Below are 24,265 nucleotides of genomic sequence, written 5' to 3'. Positions count from 1 at the left end.
TCCTTCCTTCCTTCCTTCCTTCCTTCCTTCCCTTCCCTTCCCTTCCCTTCCTTCCCTTCCTTCCCTTCCTTTCCTTCCTTTCTTTCTTTCTTGATGAGGTTTCACCATGTTGCCCAGGCTCAAAATATTTTAGGATTTTTCTTGTGGTGCTTCCTCTGACCCATGTGTATGAGTATCACCCATTGGAAATATGTTGTTTAATTTCCAAACATTGGAGAAAATTCCAAATATCTTCCTATTAATGATTTCAAATTTAATTTGGTTTTGGTCAGGGAACATTCTAGGTAAGACTTTAATCCTTTTAAATGAACTGAGACCTATTTTTTGGCCAAGTGTATTGTCTACCTTGGTAAATATTTCATGTGCTGTTGAAGAGAATGTGTGTTCTGCTGTTGGTTGGTGGGATGTTTTATAAATGTCAATTAGGTCAAGTTGGTTGGTATTGTCCAAGTCTCTATCCTTACAGATTGTGTGTGTGTGTGTGTGTGTGTGTGTGTAATTGTTCTATCAATTAGTGGAAGAAGAATGTTGAAATCTTTAATCATAACTGTGAACTTATCTTTCTCTTTTCAGTTCAGTTTTTGCTTCATGTGTTTATAAGTCCTGTTATTAGGTATATGATTTGTGATTGTTATGACACATTTATTATTGTTCTGATTTCCTGACTGACCTTTTTATCATTATGAAATATCCATATTTGTCCTAGTAATATTGCTTGTCTTAAGGTGTGTTTTGTCTGATAACAATATAGCTATTTCATCTTTTGATTAACATTTGCATTATATATCTTTTTTCATCTTGTTACTTTTTTATGGGAGTAGTCATATTTCCTTTTCTTATGTTGAATTTTAACATGAGGAAATATTTAATGTTCTCTTTTTTTGAGAACTATTGATTGTATTTTGTTATTGTAGTAAAATGTACACATTGTTTACTATTTTAACCATTTTTATGTGTATAGTTCAGTGGCATTAAGTACATTCAGAAGTGGGCATGATTATGTACCAATAAAATTATATTTACAGAAAGAACTGGGTGTGGTGGCTCATGCCTATAATCTCAGCATTTTGGGAGGTTGAGCCAAGTGGATCACTTGAGGTGAGGAGTTCGAGACTAGCCTGCCCAACATGGTGAAACCCCATCTCTACCAAAATACGAAAATTAGCCAGGTGTGGTGACTTGCGCCTGTGATCTCAGCTACTTGGGAGGCTGGGGCAGGAGAATCACTTGAACCCAGGAGGTGGAGGTTGCAGTGAGCTAAGATCCACCACTGCACTCCAGCCTGGGCAACAGAGCGAGACTCCATCTCCCTCCCCACCACCCCCGACCCCCCAAAAAAAAAACAGGCAGCAGGCCGCATTTGGCCCTTTGACTGTAGTTTGCCAACCCTTGTTCTAGAGTTTATCATGTATACTTTCCAATAATATTATACCAAGGTTTATGATAAGTTAAGAAACTTACAATACTACATTATCATTTTCTCCTTCCTGTCCTTTGTGTTGTTATCATATATTTTACTTCTATATGTTATAAAACCCACCATATATTATTTATTTCAAAGAATTACCTGATAAAGAAAATTAAAAATGAGATAAAGTATCTTTTATATTCACCACCACTTTTACCACTTCTGTCACTCTTTATTCCTTTGTTTAGATCCATGTGTCCACCTGGTATATTTCCTCAACCTGAAGAACTACCTTTTAACGTTTGTGTGTGTGTGTGTGTGCATATCTGCTGGAAGGAATTCTCTCAGCTTTTGTCTGAAAAGGTGGTTTATTTCTCCTTAATTTTAAAGAATATTTTCACTGGATATAAAATTCTAGATGGATAATTTTTCTTTCATTAATTTTAAGATGCCATTCCAATGTTTTTTTTGCTTGCATTGCTTCTGGCAAGAGGTCTGTGACAATTCTGATATTTCTAACCCATCTCTATAAGTGTCTTTATATCTCTGGTTGCTTTTAAGATTTTTCCTTCATGTCTGTTTTCAAGTAGTTTGATTATGATATACCTTGGTATGGTTTTCTTGGTGCATATCTTGCTTGGAATTTATTAAATTTCTTTGCTATATATAGTTTTCATTAAATTTGGAAAAGTTTTGATCATTTCTTCAATTATTATTTTTCTGTCCCCTTGGTCTGCTTTCTGGGACTTCAGTTACACATGTTAGACTGCTTAATACTGTCCCACAGGTTACTGAGGCTCTGTTGCATATTTTTTCAGTCTTTTTTTCCCTCTCTGCTTCAGTTGGGATTGTTTCTGTTGTTATGTCCTGAAGTTCATTTATACTTCTTTTTAAAATGTCTAATCTGCTATTAAGCCTATTCAGTGAGTTTTTAATTTTATTTACTGTAAGTTTCATCTCTAGAATTTCCATTTGGTTCATTTTTTTCTTTTGGGATTTAAAATTTTTCTCTTCATTATGTTCGTATCATTGTCCTTTAAATCCTTGAACATTTGTAATAGCTGTTTTAAAGTTCCTTTGCTAATTCTATTAGCTCTGTCATTTCTGTATTTGTTTTATTACGTTATAAAAGTGACATAAGCAGGTAACATTTTCCTGCTTCTCTACCTGTCTAGTAAATTTTTTATTGTATTAGAACATTTTGAATTTTACATTGCTGATTGCTAGATTTTGCTATCTTTATTTCAAGAATGTCAAAGTTTCGCAGGAGGTTAAGTTACTTGCTGATAAGCTTCATCATTTTGAGGCTTATTTTTAAACTTATGGAAGCATCTAGAATAGCCCTTAACTCTGCGGCTACTTCATACCTGCTAGAAAGGCATGATCTGCTGGGGGTCTCTACAAAATGTCCCAGGTATTCAGTAAGTTCGCTCCTGTCTGGCTTGTTGGAACTCAGAGTTTACCTAGACCTGTGGGAGCTCTGGAAATTGCTCAGCTTGTGGCTCCCCTGTATGTCTTCATGGACTTTTACTCCTCATATGTCCCAGTTAATATTCAGCAACAGATTAAACAGCAGATGTCTAGAGCTCTTTTTTCTGGGTAGCTCCTTCATCTTCAGTACATTGCCTCACAAATGACAGCCAGTTTAGCCTCTTTAAATTCTGATGTCTGTCTTCTCAACTCAGATCATCTTGCTTTGCAAGAGTGCCCCTTCCTTGTGCTATGGTGTAGAAAGTGTCTAGGTAGTAAGCCTGTGTAATCATAGGGTTCATCTCACTTTTTCCTCTTTCTCTCAGAGAACACAGTTTTCTCTGTTTGTAGTTCGTTGTCTGAAAACTGTTGTTTCATACACTATATCTAGTTTTCTAGTTATTTACAGTGGGAAGGCAAGTCAAGTACTCTGGTATGGCTGGAAATCTAAATTTTAAAAATCATATAATATACATTCTAGGGAAGTATACTATTTTTAAAGAGCTCTGTAATTAGTCCTTAAAGCAGATATTTTATTTTATAATATACATGTCTTTAATAAAGTAGATATTCTTAATACATGTGCTTGCTAACATTCATTTACTTCATTTTATCTGTGTACATATTCAATAAATATTTATTGACTATTGTCTGTGTCACATACAGTGGAAAACTATAGGAATACAGTAAAAAACACATGACGTTTCAAGGAATTTCCAATTAGTAGAAGAAACGGGTTAAAGAGCAATTGCAGTGTAGTGTGAAAAGTGCTTAAAGCAGCATATTCAGAGTAAGAGTAGTGGCACAAAGGAAGGAGAGATTAACTCTATTTAGATGAGGAGGGGCTGCTCAAGGCAGACCTCACACTGTAGGAGAATTTTTAGCTGAGTTGACAAAAATAAGAAATTTCCAGACAGAGATAGCATTTCAAGTATGTGGAATAACATAGGCAAACAGAAATGTGTAATATCATTATTCAATATAGAAACTAGAAGTAGTTTGGAATAGTTGCAAATATAGGATGCTGGCAATGCAATAAGTAGCAGAAATGGTTGAAAGAGATAGGCAGAAAACAGACTAAAGAGGGCACATAGTCCATTCATAGAAGTTTATTCTTGACTCTTTGAACTTTGGGCTTCAAAGCAAGGGAGTAAAATGATCAGATTTACCTTTCAGAAAGATCATTTTATTGATGATGTGATAGACTAGAGTGGGACAAAACTAAAGACACATAGACCAGCTTGGAGAACATGGCAGTAGTCCAGCCAGGAGATATATATTATCATTTTAATATTCATTAATACAATATAGCTTGAGAATGATAAATGGCAAGTGATTCATACACCCTCTGATTCCTTATAGCAATAAATATGGACTTGCATTCATAAATAAATCTTTCAGCATCCATTCACTTTCAAATTAAAAGTAGCTTGTTAATCATTTCATAAGTCATATATTTTCATTTTAGGAAATGTAGACAGTATAGAAACTTTAAAAGAAGAAAGTGAAGATCATGCAGTCTCACCACCTAGAAGTGATTGCTAAGATTTTGGTATACAAACTTCCAGATGTTTTTCTGTACATGTGTTCATCTGGAGACAAGTATACCTAGATACTCATGTATGTGCACTTAAAAAATTAATATACTTACTGTGATGTTTTGTAGCCTTTTTCATTTACAAATTTGCCATTTTAACCATTTTCAAGTGGTTATACTTAAAATTACAATTCAGTGGCATTAATTACATTTTCAGTGTTATACAATTATCATTACTATCTACTTTCAAAAGTTTTTCATCACTTCAAACAAGAACTTGGTAACTATTAAATGTAAATCCCCATTACCCCCTCTCCTCAGCTGTTAGTAACTTCTAGTCTACTTTCAGACTCTATGAATTTGCCTATTCTCTATATTTTATGTAAGTGGAATCATACAGTATTTGTCCTTTTTGTTTGGCTTATTAGCACGATGTTTTCAAGGTTCATCTGTTTGTAGGATGTATCAGAACTTAATTCCTTTTTATGTGGAATAATATTCCATTGTATGGATATATCACCTTTTGTTTATCCATGCATCTGTTGATGGATACATGGATTGTTTCCACCCTTTGACTAGTGTGAATAATGCTGTTATGAACATTAGCATCTATTGGAGTCCATATTTTCAGTTCTTTGGGGTATATACCTAGTAGTAGAATTGCTGGGTCCTGTGATAATTCTTTTTATTTATTTATTTTTATTATACTTTAAGTTCTAGGGTACATGTGCACAACGTGCAGGTTTGTTACATATGTATACATGTGCCATGTTGGTTTGCTGCACCCATTAACTCATCATTTACATAAGGTATTTCTCCTAATGCTCTCCTTCCCCCCTGCCCCCACGACAGGCCCCGGTGTGTGATGTTCCTCGCCCTGTGTCCAAGGGTTCTCATTGTTCAATTCTCACCTATGAATGAGAACATGGGTGTTTGGTTTTCTGTCCTTGTGATGGTTTGCTCAGAATGATGGTTTCCACCTTCATCCATCCCTACAAAGGACAAGAACTCATCCTTTTTTATGACTGCATAGTATTGCATGGTGTATATGTGCCACATTTTCTTAATCCAGTCTATCATTGATGGACATTTGGGTTGGTTCCAAGTCTTTGTTATTGTGAATAGTGTCGCAACAAACATACGTGTGCATGTGTCTTTATGGTAACATGATTTATAATCCTTTGGGTATATATCTAGTAGTGGAATCGCTGGATCAAATGGTATTTCTAGTTCTAGATCCTTGAGGAATGGTAATTCTATATTTAACTTTTTGAGGAACTGCTAAAAAGTTTTACTAAATAGTGGATATCTTTCTAAGTCCATAAAAACAGATCTACATCACAGTTTCCATTGTGTGACTAGGACATGCTGTAATTAATCTATCCACTTCCCTATTGGGCATCCTTGTACAAATGTCTTTGTGTATGTTTGTGACTATTTCTAGGATAGACTTCAAGAAATGGTATTGCTGGGTCAAAGAGCTTTCTCACTTATAATTTTTTTTTTTTTTTTTTTTTTTTGGAGATGGAGTCTTGCTCTGTCACCCAGGCTGAAGTGTAATGGCACCATCTCAGCTCACTGCAACCTCCACCTCCCAGGTTCAAGCGATTCTCCTGCCTCAGCCTCCCGGGTAGCTGGGACTACAGGCGCATGCCACTACACCCTGCTAATTTTTTTTATTTTATTTTAATAGATATGGAGTTTCACCGTATTAGCCAGGATGGTCTCAATCTCCTCACCTTGTGATCTGCCCGCCTCGGCCTCCCAAAGTGCTGGGATCACAGGCATGAGCCACTGTGCCCTGCCCTCTCACTTACAATTTTTGACACATATTGCCAGATTGCTTTCCGGAAAGGTTGTACCAGTTTATAGTCCTACCAACCATGTATATGAGTACCTGTCTTCTCCAACCTTCTTAATACTTCATCAGTTTTAATTTACATTTTTGTTTTATTAAACATATTTTATGTGTTTATCAGTTATATTCCTTTTGTGTTCATTTATATATTCCCATTTGCAATTAAACATGCTTAAGTCCCTCCCATTTTAAAAAGTAAACAAATAATAGAAATACTTTTGATCTCACACCCATTTCTAAATACCCTAAGTGTCTTCTTTGTAGAGCAAAGTTTCTTGAAAGATTGGTTTAAACTCATACTTCTTGCTTTCTTCCCATTTATCCTTCAACATAGGGCAGTCTGGGCTGGGCATGGTGGCTCATGCGTGTAAGTAATCCCAGCACTTTTGGGGGCCAAGGCAGGTGAATTGCTTGAGTGCAGGAGTTCAAGACCAGCCTGGGGAACATAGTGAGACCTTTGTCTCACTATGCCGTGAAAAGTCAGTGGTACTTTGATGGGAATAGCATTGAATCTATAATTTTTTAAATAAAATTAGCTGGGCATGGCAGTACACACTGGTGGTCCCAGCTACTTGGGAGACTGAGGTAGGAGGAGCACTTGAACCTGGGAAGCTGAGACTACCGTGAGCCATGATCACACCAATGCGCTCCAGCCTGGAGGACTGAGGGAGACCCTGTCACAAAAACAAACAAACCAAAACATAGGGCAGTCTGGCTTTGCCCTTTTGCTCCATAAAATGGATATTATGGCCGGGCGCGGTGGCTCACGCCTGTAATCCCAGCACTTTGGGAGCCAGAGGCGGGTGGATCACAAGGTCAGGAATTCAAGAACAGCCTGGCCAACATGGTGAAACCCTGTCTCTACTAAAAATACAAAAATCAGTCAGATGTGGTGGTGCGCCTGTAATCCCTGCTACTCGGGAGGCTGAGGCAGGAGAATCACTTGAAACTGGAAGGCAGAGGTTACAATGAGCTATCACACCACTGCACTCCAGCCTGGGTGAAAGAGCGAAACTCCGTCTCAAAAAATAAAAATAAATTAAAAAATAAAATAAAATAAAATGGATATTGCATCCAGTCCCTTTGGATATTACATTTTTCAGTCCCTTCAAAGTATTTGATACTATTTCTTTCTTGAATTCTCTTTTCCTTTTCTTCTATTTCTTTCTTCTGATTTTTTTTTTCTTTACCTCTTAGGCCACGTTTTTATGGTGGTAAGAATACTATTATAATAATAGTTACAGCATTAATTGGGCAACTATCCACTATGTGTATTATATACATAATTTAATCTTTATAGCATCCCTCCCGCCCCGCCCAAGTGGGCTATGCCCTGGAGGTTCTTTCTTTCTTTTTTTTTTTTAATTTTATTTTACTTTAAGTTCCGGGATACATGTGGAGAATGTGCAGGCTTGTTACATAGTTATACATGTGCCATGGTGGTCTGCTGTATCTATCAACCCGTCACCTAGATTTTAAGCCCCGCATGCATTAGCTATTAGTCCTGATGCTCTCCCTCCCCTTGCTGCCCCCTACCCAGACAGGCCCCAGTGTGTGTTACTCCCCTTCCTGTGTCCATGTGTTCTCATGGCTCAACTCCCACTTATGAGTAAGAACATGCAGTGTTTGGTTTTCTGTTCCTATGTTAGTTTGCTGAGGATGATGGCTTCCAGTTTCATCTATGTCCTTGTAAAGGAAATGATCTCATTCCTTTTTATGGCTGCATTGTATTACATGGTGTATATCTAACACAGTTTCTTTATCCAGTCTATCATTGATGGACATTTGGGTTGGTTCCACGTCTTTGCTATTGTGAATAGTGCTGCAGTAAACATACGTGTGCATGTATCTTTATAATAGAATAATTTATATTCCTTTGGGTATATACCCAGTAATGGAATTGCTGAGTCAAATGGTATTTCTTGTTCTAGATCCTTGAGGAATCATCACACTCTCTCCCACAATGGTTTAACTAATTTACGTTCCCACCAACCGTGGAAAAGCATTTCTGTTTCTCCACAGCCTCGCCAGCATCTGTTGTTTCTTGACTTCTTAATAATCACCATTCTGATTGGTGTGAGATGGTATTCTCATTGTGGTTTTGATTTGCATTTCTCTAATGATCAGTGATGTTGAACTTTTTTTCATATGTTTATTGGCCATGTAAATGTCTTATTTTGAGAAGTGTCTGTTCATATCCTTTGCCCACTTTTTGATGGAGTTGTTTTTTTCTTGTAAATTTGTTTAAGTTCACTGCAAATTCTGGATATTAGTCCTCTGTCAGATGGATAGATTGCAAAAATTTTCTCCCATTCTGTAGGTTGCCTGTTCGATCCGATGTTAGTGCTGTGCAGAAGCTCTTTAGTTTAATTAGATCCCATGGCTTTTGTTGCAATTGCTTTTGGTGATTTCATCATAAAGTCCTTGCCCATGCCTGTGTCCTGAATGGTATTGGGTAGGTTTTCTTCTAGGGTTTTATGGTTTTGGGTTTTCACTTAAGTCTTTAATCTATCTTGAATTAATTTTTATATAAGGTGTAAGGAAGGGGTCCAGTTTCAGTTTTCTGCATATGGCTAGCCAGTTTTCCCAGCATCATTTGTTAAATAGGGAATCTTTGCCCCATTGCTCATTTTTGTCAGGTTTGTTGAAGATCAGATGGTTGTAGATGTGTGGTCTTATTTCTGGGGTCTCTATTCTGTTCCATTGGTCTTTATGTCTGTTTTGGTACCAATACCAAGCTGTTTTGGTTACTGTAGCTTTGTAGTATAGTTTGAAGTCAGGTAGCGTGATGCCTCCAGCTTTGTTCTTTTTGCTTAGGATTGTCTTGGCTATACTGGCTCTTTTTTGGTTCCATATGAATTTTAAAGTAGTTTTTCTAATTCTGTGAAAAGTCAGTGGTAGTTTGATGGGAATAGCATTGAATCTATAAGTTACTTTGGGCAGTATGGCCATTTTCACGATATTGATTCTTCCTATTCATGAGGATGGAATGTTTTCCAATTTGTTTGTGTCCTCTCTTATTTCCTTGAGCAGTGGTTTGTAGTTCTTGAAGAGGTCCTTCACATCTCTTGTTAGCTGTATTTCTAGGTATTTTATTATCTTTGTAGCAATTGTGAATGGGAGTTAATTCATGATTTGGCTCTCTGCTTGTCTATTGTTGGCATATAGGAATGCTTGTGTTCTTTGCACATTGATTTTTGTCTTTACAGCGTTTTTGTTATAGATGAGAAAACAGCCTCACAGAGTGTAAATATTGTTGTAGTCAGCCTCTAAAATGGCCTGTAGTGATTCCCACCTCCTGTTACTCATTGCTCTTTTGTAATCCCCTCCACTTGAGTGTGAGCTGGATTAATGACTTGGTTTTAATGAATGGAATATAGTAGAAGTAATACAATGTCACTTCTGAGATTACATTATAAGAAAACTATGGTTTCTGTCTTGGGTGCATGTGTGTTTTTCTTTCTCCCACCCTCCCAACCATCATGAAAAGAAGTCTAAGCTGTCCTGTGAAGAGAAGTCCTGGACGATAAAGACCACCTGGAAGAGAATTTAGGCACCCCAGCCAACAGCTGGCACCAACTGCCAGCTATATGAGTGAGACTCTTCCAGCACCAGTTAAGGCTTCACATGATGGAGCTGTAGATGATAGCTTGATTGGAATCTCAAGAGAGATGCCGAGTCAGAACCATCAAGCCAACTACTCCTGAATTCCTGACCCATTGAAACTGTGGGATGTTTGCTGTTGTAAACCAGTGCATTTTAGGATAATTTGTTATAGAGCAATAGCTACTATTAATACAAACTACCACAAGTTTCCTTCTAGGATTTCACAGCTAATAAATATTGAAACCAAAATTTGAACTCATATTAATCCAATCCAAAGTTTCTGGTAAAAAACATACTGTTTTTCTCAATCTCTTTTACAATTTTCTCTTTCTTTGCCTCTCCCTTGGAGATTTTCATCAGCATTTTATCCTTTAGGTTCTTTTCCTCTCAAAATACACTCTCTGTAAGCAGTAAAAAAAAACTATCAACAGAGTAAATAGACAACCCATGCAAACCAGGTATCTGACAAAGGTCTAATATCCAGAATCTATAAGGAACTTAAACAATTGAACAAGCAAGAAACAAATAACCTGTTTAAAAAGTGGGCAAAAGACATGAACAGACACTTCTCAAAAAAAGACATACAAGCTGCCAACAAACATGAAAAAATGCTCAACATCACTAATCATCAGAGAAATGCAAATCAACACCACAAAGAGATAACATCTCACACCAGTTGGAATGACTATTAAAAAAAGAAGAGGCTGGACGCGATGGCTCATGCCTGGAATCCCAGCACATTGAGAGGCCAAGACGAGTGGATCACCTGAGATCAGGAGTTCAAGACCAAGCTGGCCAATGTGGTGAAACCCTATCTCTACTAAAAGTAAAAAATTAGCTGGGCGCAGCAGCACGTTCCTGTAGTCCCAACTACTCGGGAGGCTGAGGCAGGAGAATCGCTTGAACCCAGGAGGCAGAGGTTGCAGTGAGCTGAGATCGCACCACTGCACTCCAGCCTGGGTGACAAAGTGAGACTTCATCTCAAAAAATAATAATAAATAAAAATAAGGTCAAAAACAACGGATGCCAACGAGGCTGCAGAGAAGAGGGAAAGCTTATACACTGTTGGTGGGAATGTAAATTAGTTCAGCCATTGTGGAAAGATTGCTCAAAGAACTTCAAACAGAACTACCATTTGACCCAGCAAAACTATTACTGTGTATATAGCCAAAAGAAAATAAATCGCTCTACCAAAAAGACACATGTACTTTTATGTTCAATGCAGCACTGTTCACAATAGCAAAGACATGGAATCAACCCAGGTGCCCATCAATAGTGGATTGGATAAAGAAAATGTGGTACATATACACCATGGAATACTACACAGCCATAAAAAAGAATGCAATTATGTCTTTTGCAGCAACATGGATGAAGCTGGCGGCCATTATCTTAAGCAAATTAACGGAGGAACAGAAAACCAAATACCAATTTTCTTACAGGTTGGAACTAAACATTGGGTACTCATGAACATAAAGATAGCAACAATATATCCTGGGAACTACTAGAAGAGGTAGGGAGGGAAGGAGACAATGGTTGAAAAACTATTGAGTACTATGCCCACTACCTGAGTGATGGGATCAGTCATACCCCAAACCTCAGCATCATGCAATATAGCCATGTAGCCAACCTGCACATGTATACTCTTAAATCTAAAAGTTGGAATTATTTAAAAGGCAAAAGTAATAAATAAATACAGGTTCATTAGATATCACCACCTTAATGTATTACTAACACTTCAAACTCAGCAGGTTCAAACTGAACTCATGATATTTTCCTCCAAATCTACTACTACTCCTGTTTTCTCGCTCAAGGAATGACATCCACCAGTCATCTACTTACCTAATCTGAGCTACGGGAGTCAATCTTGACTCACCTTCTCCCTCAGCCTTCACATGCAATCATTGACCAAATCCTATTAACTTTAGTTCCATAAATTACCAATGGGTTCACAGCTTTGTTTTTACTGATGTCACCTGGACTGCTGCAGCACTCTCCTGATGCACCACTCTGCCCCATGTGTTCTCTCCCTTTAGTGTTTTTCAGACTTCTAGGTTCAACCTATCAGTGGTTCATGGAAATTAGTTTGGTGGTTTGTGACCAGAATTCTTTTTAAAATGAAATAGCATAGGAAACATTAGTGTGTATAACAGTAGTACTGTTTGATGTGCCTATTGAGTTATAAAATATTTCTCATTACTGGTTTCCATCAATGACGTTTCGAAAACATTGGTCCATTTTTTTGTACTACAGCCAAAATGGTCTGGAAAGTCAGATCATGTTATTCACTCCTTGTTTAAAACCCTTCAGTGACTTCTTAGTGTCTTCCTGGTAGAGTTGAAACTCCTTAACATGCTGTGTTAGGCCCTTAATGACCCAGGCCCAGCTTACCTCAAGCATCATTTCTCTTCATTCTTCTTCCTGCATGTAAGCTCTAGCCAAATGAAATCATAGTTCCATAAATATACTCTTAATGTTTCTTGCTCTTAAGCATTGCTATATGCAATTTATTCTTTCTGGAGTGCCTCCTTATCCCCATCTGTGACTCGATATCATACTTCAGGTATGTTTAGCTAACACCTTCTCCAAGAAACCTTCCTTGACTCTCCAAAACAGGGACAGGACTATTCCTGTATGTGCCCGTGGTAACCTGTATTTATCCCTATCAGAGCACTTACCACATCCTATTAAAGTTGCCTGTTACTTATTTTCTTATTTTCATACCAGACTGTAAGTTTTTTGAGGACAAAGTCTGTATTTTGTTCATCATTGTATCCGAAAGCCTAGTACAGTGCTTCACATGTAACATGTGCTCAATATATAGGGGAAAAAAAAGCATGTTGGACTGATTCGCTGTTTTAAACCTGGCATGGTGGTGAGTACCTGTAATCCCAGTTACTTAGGAGGCTGAAGCAGGAGTATAGTGTGAGGCCAGAATTTTGAAGCTTGTTGTGCACTGTGATCACACCTGCGAATAGCCACTGCACTCTAGCCTGGGCAACATAGCAAGAACTTATCTCTTTAAAAAATAGACTCCTGCTCAAAACAATTTACCTGCCATGTCTATCTTGTTTTTAATAATAGGGTGGTTCTTCTATTACATGTAATATGTGGTATTATATAATAATGTGGTATGCATGTTTGAAAATGTATAAATGTCTCCATTTTGCTTAAATATGATAGACTACATAAAAGGAATGTAAAGTGATGTCGTTATAGAGTATGGTATATTAAACTTACTAAAAAATCATTTGACTTTCAAATAGAAATTGCTGAATGATTGAACTGAAACACAGATTCCACATTTATCACATTTGCTCAAATGTTTTATACTTGTAAACAATGTTTTTAAAAGAATCTCTTCCATTTTACACTAGAATGCTCCAGAAGTAAATAATGAAAACAGTGAAATGTCAACTGAAAAATCAGAAAACACCATTATACAGAAATATAATACTGAGCAAGAAATAAGGGAAGAAAATATGGAGAATTTTTGTTCAGATACTGAATACAGAGAAAAAGAAAAGAAAGAAGGCTCATTTATAGAGGAAATCATTATAGAAGGTAACCTTAAAATTATATTGGTATTTTCTAATTTGTATGTTGATGTTTACAGTAAGTATTTTTGAGGAAATTACATTTCTGTCTCCCCTCTTCATGACTTATTCCTAGTCTTTTTGCGTTCTGGTTTCTGCCTTCACTGTTTTGCTGAGAATGTTCTTGGAGTCACCAGTAACCTGATGACCAGACCTAGGGCATTTTTCTGAATTCAGATAACCTTTCTGTAACCATTGGAATAATTTATTAATCCTTCCATCTTGAAAAAGTATTGTTTAAAGATGATACTGAATGGAGGTGTTCAAACCTAGGCTGAACAACCACTTGGTGGAGATGTTGTAGAGAGAATGATTGGACTTTAAAAAAATCTTTCAAAAACCTGAAATTTATATTCTAGATTAACTATACTAAAAAGTTGAAATCTTTGTTAGAATATAGATGAATAAAATTTATGTCTTAAGTAGATAATTCTATATACTTGTCCAAAACTATTCAAGAAGTTAAAATATTCACTGGGTAATGAATAAAAGTGATGATTGTCAGTCTTGAAGAAGCTAGCTAGCAATTTCTAGATACAGCTGGACCTAGGTAGTAATGGAAATCAGAGCGTAACCTGTTAGGATAAATTCATTTTTATCAGCTATGTATTTATGTGGGATTGTACTGTATGTCCTAAATGAAGCAAACAGACGAGAAAAATAAACCATTTTGTAATACCTCAACTCACTTTCCCTTTACAAAACCAAAAATACTTTGCTATTATGAAATTAAAGTTTAATATGGGTACAGCCAAATATTTAGCATGCTAAAGATATACTTGTTATAACAAAGGGAACCCAGTATTTAGGTAATGTTGATGTCATTAAGTTTGTATAATTATTGACCCATAAAATATTTAAGGTTAAATTTGTTTTTATAAAAATAGGTGATAAATATATTTTATGAAATCAGGCTTTAGTGTATAATATAAAATTTTACTGTGTTCCCATCATGACAGATTTACAGCTTTTTGAAAAAAGCTTCAAGAATGAAATTGTTACTGTTGTTTCTCAGGATGAAAATCAAAGTGAAATCTCCTTAAGCAAAACCCTCTCCTTAGCTAAAGAAGTAATTAGTCAAGTACAAACCTCGAATGTTACGGACAATAAAAAATCAGTTACTACAGAAGTAAAAGACAAGATATGCTTGGAAAAAGACAATGGATGTACAGAATTTAAATCACCAAATAATCCTTTTGTTGTGTTAGATACAGCGACAGAAACAGAAAAAATACACCTAGAAAGAACCGGAGGATTAGATGTTCACCATACAGATGTACAACCAGAGGTTGAAAATAACAAAACACCATTTAACAGTATTTTAAATGAGACAGCACACAATACATATAATAATAATAATAATAAAGATGTTTCTGAAAATGAGCCATTCAAACAATTCAGATCGCGTCCAGGGACTCGAGAACATGCTCTAGAGAAGGAAATTACAAATAGTGACCAAACCAAAGCAGATTTGGATTTATCTCTAGATATAAAAAAAAAATCTTGTTCCATGTCAGAAATATAGTTTACAGAATTCAAGTAATGTTATGTTAGATGATAAACAATGTAAAACAAAACAAATACAACTGTTAACTAAAAAAAGTGAGTGCAGCATATTACTTTCTAAACAAACTTCAGATTTTCTGCAAGTCTGTAATGATACTTCAGAGAAACCTGAACTAACTGTTACCTGTGATACAGTAATCGACTACCACGTTTCATCTGCTGCTTTTAGTGATAATTCAAAAGTACTTCTTAAGTACTCAGATAAAAATGTTAATAGTATGCCTATGTTGGTGAAACCCAACTCAAGCCCTGGGAGAAAAACTATGTGGAAAAATATGAGAGATATGCAAAACAGTCCATTTAATAACTGTTTGGGATACTTAGAAAACAATAATGTGAACATTTCCCATCTTCATCTTAACAATGAGAATAGTCATTCTTTACAAGCCAAAGATGTGAAAACTGCTGTTCACATGAAAACTTGCACAGAAATACAGTTTTCCAATAAAAAGAATCAGATTGATGAGAATCAGGTAACTGAAGCCACAAAAAATGACCTCTTCCTTGTTGTGAGCATTAATGAAAGACAGCACATATTGTTAAATAATACAGAGAAAACAGAGTCATTAAATGACATCGTTTCAGGAAAAATGTTCAGTAAAGGACAGCTGGAGGAATCACATTCATTTCACATGGAGCCATCTGGAGATTTAGTAAACAGAAGCGGAAGGTCAACCTTTGATCTTTCAACTTCAGATAAAAAAACTGAGAAAACTCCAGTATACATGAATTTTTCAGACCCCGGTCCTTGGTCAAAAGTAAATCACATTGAAAGTCAAACAGCGAGCAGTTCAACCCCTAGCATTTCTTTGTTGCTGAAGGAGAGACCACTAGATCCATCAGAAAACAAAAGATCATTCCAATGGCTCTTTGCAAAATATTGGTGTGGATGATATTGGAAAGAATATTGGACCAGGTAAGAAAAAAAAGTAATATTTTAATTTTAAAATATTTTCTACTTATTCTTGATAAATGTGTACAGTCATATTTTGTAAATTTTGTTTTAAAAGTTTGTCTTAATTAAGGAATAGCAAAAACAACAGATGTGGGTCATTATTTTAAATTAGGAACAACTACCTAATATTCTTTTGTTTTTTAACTTTTAGAGCAAATGCAGTGAAGTAGTTAAGGCTTCTGCCAAGTATGCATATTTATTGCTCTTCTTTCTATATGCTCATCATTCATCCTGAAAAAATTCCTTCCCTCAGAACATTTTAGTTTCTCTCCTGTGTTGTCTTTCTTTGCCCAATTTTCTCTACCTTTCCGTTTCTATTTTTATCTGTCCCTTCACCCACACCAGAAATCCACCTCTTCCTTCTGTTTTATAAGTAATAATGAGGCATAACATTAATATATTTCCTATGACCAGTATTTGTCAGTTGAAAACACTTTAAATTGAATTCCTTAACATATATTAATGCATTCAGATGTTAAAGAGAATAGAGGGATTGTTCTGTTCTTAAAAACTGCCATACGAAATGACATAATGTCCAAGTTTTATTTTAAAATACTCCAGAAAAAAATAGGGGGAGAAGTAAATGGATGAAATACATGACTTAATATTGATGGAATACATTGAAATACATGGCTGTCTACGTTTTTGTTTTGTTTTGTTTTTTATTTATTGATTGATTTTTGAGATAGAGTCTTGCTCTGTCACCCAGCCTGGAGTTCAGTGGTGTGATCACAGCTCACTGCAACTTTAACCTCCCAGGCTGAAGGAATCCTCCCGCCTCAGCCTCCTGAGCAGCTGGGAGTACAGACACGTCACTGCACCCAGCTAATTTTTAAAATTTTTTGTAGAGACAGGTCTCACTTTGTTGCCGAGGCTGGTGTTGAACTTCCAGGCTCAAGTGATCCTCCTGCCTCAGCCTCCCAAATTGCTGGGAGCCACCACACCCGGCCTGGAAATTTTTCACAAAAGAATTTAAAAACAAACACATACTACATTATTATGAATTGGTGCTGTATAAATGTAAATTGAAAATAAAAAGCAGTAGTTTAAGAAGTATGATCATGAGGAAAATGGTTTTTTATTGTTTTTATTTTCAGGACAGCATGTTTTCTTTTAATAGCAATCTCATAGTCAAAAGTTGCTGAGGTTGTTAAAGGCATTCTTAGATTTTAAGGGAACTTTGTGGGTTTAACATTGTGCACTTAGACACCTTAAAAAGATGCAGATTCCAAGGAAAGCTTTTGTACGGCCCTCAGATTTAACAGGCTTCTTTTAAAAGGAAATTGAGAAAATGTAAAGAGAATATTTGGTGATTAAAACAAAATATATCTTGTTTACTAATACCAATGGGAAATAATGTAGGCAAAAATCAAATAACCAAAACACTATAACCTCATTTCCCAAACTGCAATTTTTCAGTGCCACAAAATATATTACTTAAAATTACGTTAACTTTTGGTTAGGTACTGCTTTAGGTGCTGGTCTAAAAATCTGCCATTTTTTTCTGAAGTCCTTTCTTGTAAATTAAATTTCAGTGATATATAAGATATAAAGGGCGATACCTAAAATTCTGTAGAAATTCAACTTGTAAAATACTCTTAAATATGCCATCAGTATCTTTTAACCTTTATAATTTACATATTTCTCTAACTAATTTCTATCAATTTATTAAAGCCCAGTGTGACCCCTTCTAAACAACCCTTTGTTGGACTTCTCACTGTGGCCTATTTCTTTAAATAGTTTATAAATCTGGCATGTAGTTGGTTCTGACTTTTTCCATTAATCTCAGTTGGTAAAATGTTCACCATATAAATGTTACATGTGTGGGAAATACAGTAACCAGGGGAATAATGATAACATTTTAGGAGTTATTTTGTTTTAGAAGGTATTTATACCATTTCTTTCACTGCTTTTGATGTGGAATTCTAGTAATCAGGTTTTAGAAAGTAGCAATAATAAAATCTTGTTTGTTTTCAGAAATGAAATGCCTAATATAAGAGCAAAGTCTAGGAAAACTGCAAAATAGTCAACATTAAAATAGAAATTTGTTGCTTTTTAAATACAAAAGCATAAGATCAGAAATAAGTTCAGTCACTAAAATGAGTACCTAGAGAAAAATTCAGTTGCTGCCATTTCCTCTTTGTCAATCAGATACTACCAGCATTAACAGAGTTGCTGACACTTTGAATAACTGGAGTATCCATCCAGATCCCACGGGAGAACCCAGTGAAGAGAAGAATGCAATTGCAAAGACTTTTTATGATTCTTCTTTTCCCACAGAACATGTAAGTCAATTAAAAATATTGCCGAGCAGACCTTAGTGAGCTAATTCTACAGATATGTGTAGAACCGTATGCATCTGGATGCTTTAAGACCTAACTGATCTCCAAAATAATATCAAGAGGGCAACATGGCACCATTTTTCACAATTAAGGTTGATAGAAAACAGCAGGAAAAAGTCACAGTGTATAAATCAAATAGATACAATCCAGCCTGTTTTGGGAAGGAGAGTGTGAGGCATCAGATATGTACTTCTATTTTTTACTCATCTAAATTTGGAAATAGTGGTATTTGAGCATTTAAAATTTTATGTTAATAAAAGATGTCTAAAAGCTAATCAAGTCCAATTGTTTTTAATAATGCTTAAGTTAATTTACATTATTTTTGGAAACTGAGATGGAAAGAATTTAAAACTATTTCAATTAGAACACATGTGAAAGGATCAAGTACCCACGTGATACTGTATGGATATATGTATTAAAGTATTTGTAGAAATTATATGGCTTCCAAGAGTCTATTTGTCATAAGGAAATCAACTAACTATAGCAGGAAGGTTATCTGGTTAAATGTGTAAGTTTTATATCATAGTGTGTAGAACTTTAGCAAGAAAAAGGTTGTAGTGTTCAAACTATTAAACAACTTTCTCTTTAGTACATACAAAACGAATATTATAGTACTAACACATCCTGAACAAATAACAGCTATTAACAATGTATTTTATTTTCCTTTATAAATAGGAGAAACCTCAAGTGAGACAGTATAACTCTTCTGGGAGAGTTGAGACAAAAATCAGGAACTATCCTTGATATGGTTTGGCTTTGTCCCCACCCTAATCTCACCTTGAATTGTCAATCCCACAATTCCCATGTGTCATGGGAGGGACCCAGTGAGAGGTAACTGAATCATGGGGGCAGGTCTTTCCTGTGCTGTTCTCATGATAGTGAATAAATCCCACAAGAGCTGATGGTTTTAAAAATGGGAGTTTCCCTGCACAAGCTCTCTTCTCTCTTGCTGCCGCCATGTAAGAATTGCCTTTTGCCTTCCGCCATGATTATGAGGCCTCCCCAGATTTAACTGTAAATCCATTAAACCTATTTTTCTTCCCAGTGTCGGGTATGTCTTTATCAGCAGGGTGAAAACAAACTAATACAGTAAATTGGTACCAGCAGTGGAGTGTTGCTGAAAAGATACCCGAAAATGTGGAAGCAACTCTGAAACTGGGCAACAGGCCGAGGTTGGAACAGTTTGGAGGGCTCAGAAGACAGGAAAATGTGGGAAAGTTTGGAACTCCCTAGAGACTTGTTGAATGGCTTTGACCAAAATGTTGATATGGACAATGAAATCCAGTCTGAGGTGATCCCAGATAGAAATGAGGAATTTGTTGGAAACTGGAGCAAAGGTTACTGATCATGTTTTGGTAAAGAAATTGCTAGCATTTTGCCCCCGTCCTAGAGATTTGTGGAACTTTGAACTTGAGAGAGACAATTCAGGGTATCTGGCAGAAGAAATTTCTAAGCAGCAAAGAATTCAAGAGGTGACTTGGGCGCTGTTAAAGGCATTCAATTTTATAAGGGGAACAGCATAAAAGTTTGGAAAATTTGCAGCCTGAACAATATGATAGAAAAGAAAATCCCATTTTCTGAGGAGAAATTCAAGCTGGCTGTGAAATTTGCATAAGTAACAAGGAGCTGAATGTTAATCTCCAAGACAATGGGCAAAATGTCTCCAGGGCAAGTCAGAGGTCTTCACGGCAGCCCCTCCCATCACAAGCCCAGAGGCCCATGAGGAAAAACTGGTTTTGTGGGCTGCACTCAGGGTCCCTGTGCTGTTTGGCTTTGTCATCCCAGCCAAATCCCACCATGTTTGGTGCCCTGAATCCCAGCCACTCCACCCATGACTAAAAGGAGCCAATGCATAGCTCAGGCCATTGCTTCAGAGGGTACAAGCCCCAAGCCTTGGCAGCTTCCATGTGGTGTTGAACCTGTGAGTGCACAAGTCAAGAATTGAGGTTTGGGAATCTCTTCCTAGATTTCAAAGGATGTATGAAAACGCCTGGATGTCCAGGCAGAAGTTTGCTGCAGGGCCGGGGCTCTCATGGAGAACCTCTGCTAGGGCAATGTGGAAGAGAAATCTGGAGTCAGAGCCCCCATAAAGAGTCCCTGCTGGAGTGCTGGCTAGTGGAGCTGTGAGAAGAGGGCCACCATCCTCCAGACCCTGGAATGGTAGATCCACCAACAGCTTGCATTGTGCACCTGGAAAAGCCACAGACACTCAATGTCAGCCCGTGAAAGCAGCTGGAAGGGAGGCTGTACCCTGCAAAACCACACGGGCGTGGAGATGCCCAAGACCATGAGAACCTACCTCTTGCATTAGCATGACCTGGCTGCCATGCTGGATTTTGGACTTTCATAGGGCCTGTAGATCCTTGTTTTGGCCACCCTATTTGGAACGGCTGTATTTACCCAATGCCTGTACCCCCTCTTTTTATCTAGGAAGTAACTGACTTGCTTTTGATTTTACTGGCTTATAGATGGAAGGGGCTTGCCTTGTCTGAGACGAGACTTTGAACTTTTGAGTTAATGCTGAAATAAAACTTTGGGAGTGTTGGGAAGGCATTATTGGTTTTGAAATGTAAAGACATGAGATTTGGGAGGGGACATTGGCAGAATGATATGGTTTGGCTATGTCCCCACCCAAATCTCATCTTGAATTACATTTGGTCTCACAATTCCTACATGTTGTGGGAGGAACCAGGTGGGAGATAACTGAATCATGGGGGCCGGTCTTTCCTGTGCTGTTCTCGTGATAGTGAATAAGTCTCATGAGATCTGATGGCTTTAAAAGTGGGAGTTTCCCTGCACAAGCTCTCTTTTGCTGCCGCCATGTAAGAATTGCCTTTCGCCTTCCACCATGAGTATGAGGCCTCCCCAGTCATGTGGAACTGTTAAGTCTGGTAAACCTATTTTTTTTTCCAGTCTCTGGTATGTCTTTATTAGCAGCATGAGAACGAACTAATATACCCTTGTCACATTTTCCTAACTGAACTCATAAGCAACAGTATAGTTTCCACTTGGTATGTATAAGTGTGTATCATTAAAATGTGTTGACTAAAGGGCAGTAACTCTGGCATTGGAAAATCTAAGTTGTAACCTTGCCCAATTGGGTAAGTCATAGAATCAAAACAAACATGAAGCTTGAGGGCATCAAAACTAAACATCCGTTTCTAATTAGGGTGAATCCTTAACCCTTATAAGATAGCTGTTCTACTTTCAAACAGCGGAAATTTCACATCTCACTTGAAAGCCCATTTTTATAATTAATCTAATAGGGGAGTTCTTTTTGTCTAATTCATAATGCTCTATCTGCAACTAATGTTGCTTTTAAGGATTTATTTTTGGCGTGGTGACTCACACCTGTAATCCCAGCACTTTGGGAGCCCGAGGCAGGCAAATTTATTTTTGGTTGGGCACAGTGGCTCACACCTGTAATCCCAGCACTTTGGCCAAGGCAGGCAGATCACAAGGTCAGGAGTTTGAGACCAGCGTGGCCAATATGGTGAAACCAGGTCTCTACTAAAAATACAAAAACTGTCTGGGCATAGTGGGATGTGCATGTAGTCCCAGCTACTTGGGAGGCTGAAGTTGCAATTGCAGTGAGCCAAGATCGTGCCACTGCACTCCAGCCTGGGTGACAGAGCAAGACTCTGTCTCAAAAAAAAAAAAAAAAAATTATTTTATAGAATTTGTAACTTTTTCATCAGCAAGGTAAATTTTTTACAGATTAAACAGTGACATAAATGTGAAATAACTTTCCAGGGTCATTAAGTCACAACATGTGGTGGACCTAGGCTAGGTATCATGGCTCTTAGTCAAATGCTATATTATACTTTAACTTTCACATAGAAAAAATGTTTCTTCTCAAAGATTGGTGCATATAAAATAAACTCAATTCACTGGCTGAATAGACATTTTCTAAGTGCTTATTACTATGTGCAAGTACTATGGTAAGCTTCATTGCCCCAGCTTAAAGCTTGACTGCAAATTATCATGTAATGTGGGGCAAATCCAAAAGTAGATCTCCTTACAAATTTAATAGACCACAGCCACACCCATTCCTTTGCATACTGTAAAGACTATTTTGGCACAGCACTGAGAATTGAGCAGTTTTAAGAGGCCATTTGGCCCTCAAAGCTGAAAATATTCACTCTGGCCCTGTTTGGAAAAAGTTTACCAACCTCTGTTATAAATGAATTTTATGAAGACTTATAGCCAAAAAATAGTTTTTTACTTTTCAACATATTTTATGTACAGTCCACATCAATTCTGTTAAATTCAGGGAAGGTATTAAGTACCAATCTACTTTCTCTCTATGGGTTCAAAGTAACTTGAAAAGATAGTATGTTTTCATTGTTTTGGCATTAGGTTGTTAGCCTACTGCAATCTTGATTATATCCAGGAATGAGGATGGAAGACCAGAGTAAGCAAAGCAAGCCACTTACTTTTTTTTTTTTTATATCCAATGAATTAGATTCATTTAAGTTAAATTTTAAAATATAATCCCAGGCAGAAATAAAAGGACTAGTACCAAGCTAGGGGAAATTTTAGGCCAAAATTAGATCTTCCAAGTCAGGCTGAAAGAGAAACAGGTGGTACATTTCTAAAAGGATAAAGGGGAAAGAACAAAGATACAAGGCAATATATCTGACAACAGCTAGAATTAAAATTACTGCAGTAGGCTGCAGAACCCTCAGGTAAGTTAAACAGGACAAGTTTTGTTAAGTGCAAACATTAGCTAATCTACACTATATCTTGTTTCTCTAAAGTCAATCCCTGCTCCTACCCATCTCAGCAAGCCGGTAGTTAAGGGGAAGGACACTAAAGCAATTATGTGTAAATGTGTTCTTCCTTTCCATCATCAAGATAAAAAAGTCAAAGAATCAGGATTTTGGGAAACTGTTGTACTTGGGAAACTGTATTTTGGGAAATTTGTACTTGGATGCCAAATACACCAAAATGAACCTAGCATTTTGATGGCAAAAGAGAAACATTAAATCATAGAGCTCATCAGTCATTTTACTTCAGAATTAGTAGCAACCTAGATTTAGATTTTATCTAGTCTTCCCCGTCTGTTTTTCATACTTCATGAATTAGAATCCTTTCTGGCCCCATGGGCTAAATGAAATATGGTGAACACACTTACATAGCAGACACTATCAGAAATATTTATGTACATTTTTATCCAATTATTCTTTCTGGTAATAGTATCTGGGAACTAAAAGAAGCTAATGAATAAACTGAAGCCCAGAAAAATTAAATGACTTGCCTAGGTTCTCTTAGCAGTCCTGTGCAGACACTTTTGGAAGAACAAAGCCAATTAGACAAATATGAACAAAGAATCACCCCCAAAATCAGAGGTAAAACTCTGAGGGGACTAGTGGTTGACTACAGAATTTTCAGGGAGGGAACCAAAAAGAGCAATCTAAAAAGAATACTCCTTAGGGAGCCGTGAACTTACCATTCTAAACATTTAAGTTCATTTTAAAAATAAACTTATTACTAGGCCGGGTACAGTGGCTCACGCCTGTAATCCCAACACTTTGGGAGGCCGAGGCAGGTAGATCATGAGATCAGGCGTTCAAGACCAGCCTGGACAACATAGTGAAACCCTGTCTCTACTAAAACTACAAAAAATTAGCTGGGCATGGTGGTGGGTACCTGTAATCCCAGCTAATTGGGAGGCTGAGGCAGGAGAATCGCTTGAACCTGGGAGGTGGAGGTTGCAGTAAGCTGACATGGCGCCACTGCACTCCAGCCCGGGCGACAGAGCAAGACTCCATCTCAAAAAAATAAAATAAACTTATTACTACATAATCTAACACTGAAAATGACAATGTTACTAACATGCCACTTTTACCAGTCAAATTGAAAAAGATTTTAACGTAAGGCAGTACTCAAAGATCTTCACAAAAATTTATGAACAAATGATATTCACT

The 24,265-nt window shown here is 36.9% G+C and overlaps 1 protein-coding gene across 1 annotated transcript in view; it reads left to right on the top strand.

Annotated features, from left to right (window-relative positions):
• The window catches only part of CCDC73 (coiled-coil domain containing 73), a 155,283-nt gene that overhangs the window by 128,427 nt on the left and 2,591 nt on the right, over positions 1 to 24,265 (top strand). Inside the window, 6 exon segments of the mRNA XM_017849710.1 lie at positions 4,190 to 4,210; positions 13,254 to 13,440; positions 14,432 to 14,964; positions 14,966 to 15,894; positions 15,896 to 15,954; positions 18,145 to 18,278. Of these exon segments, the coding sequence (XP_017705199.1) occupies positions 4,190 to 4,210; positions 13,254 to 13,440; positions 14,432 to 14,964; positions 14,966 to 15,894; positions 15,896 to 15,954; positions 18,145 to 18,278 (1,863 nt within the window).

Source organism: Rhinopithecus bieti, unplaced genomic scaffold (assembly GCF_001698545.2).
Source record: "Rhinopithecus bieti isolate Rb0 unplaced genomic scaffold, ASM169854v2 scaffold_32083, whole genome shotgun sequence".
Taxonomy (NCBI): domain Eukaryota; kingdom Metazoa; phylum Chordata; class Mammalia; order Primates; family Cercopithecidae; genus Rhinopithecus; species Rhinopithecus bieti.
The sequence above is the reverse complement of the archived record's forward strand: the minus strand, read 5'-3'. Positions and strand labels throughout refer to the sequence as shown.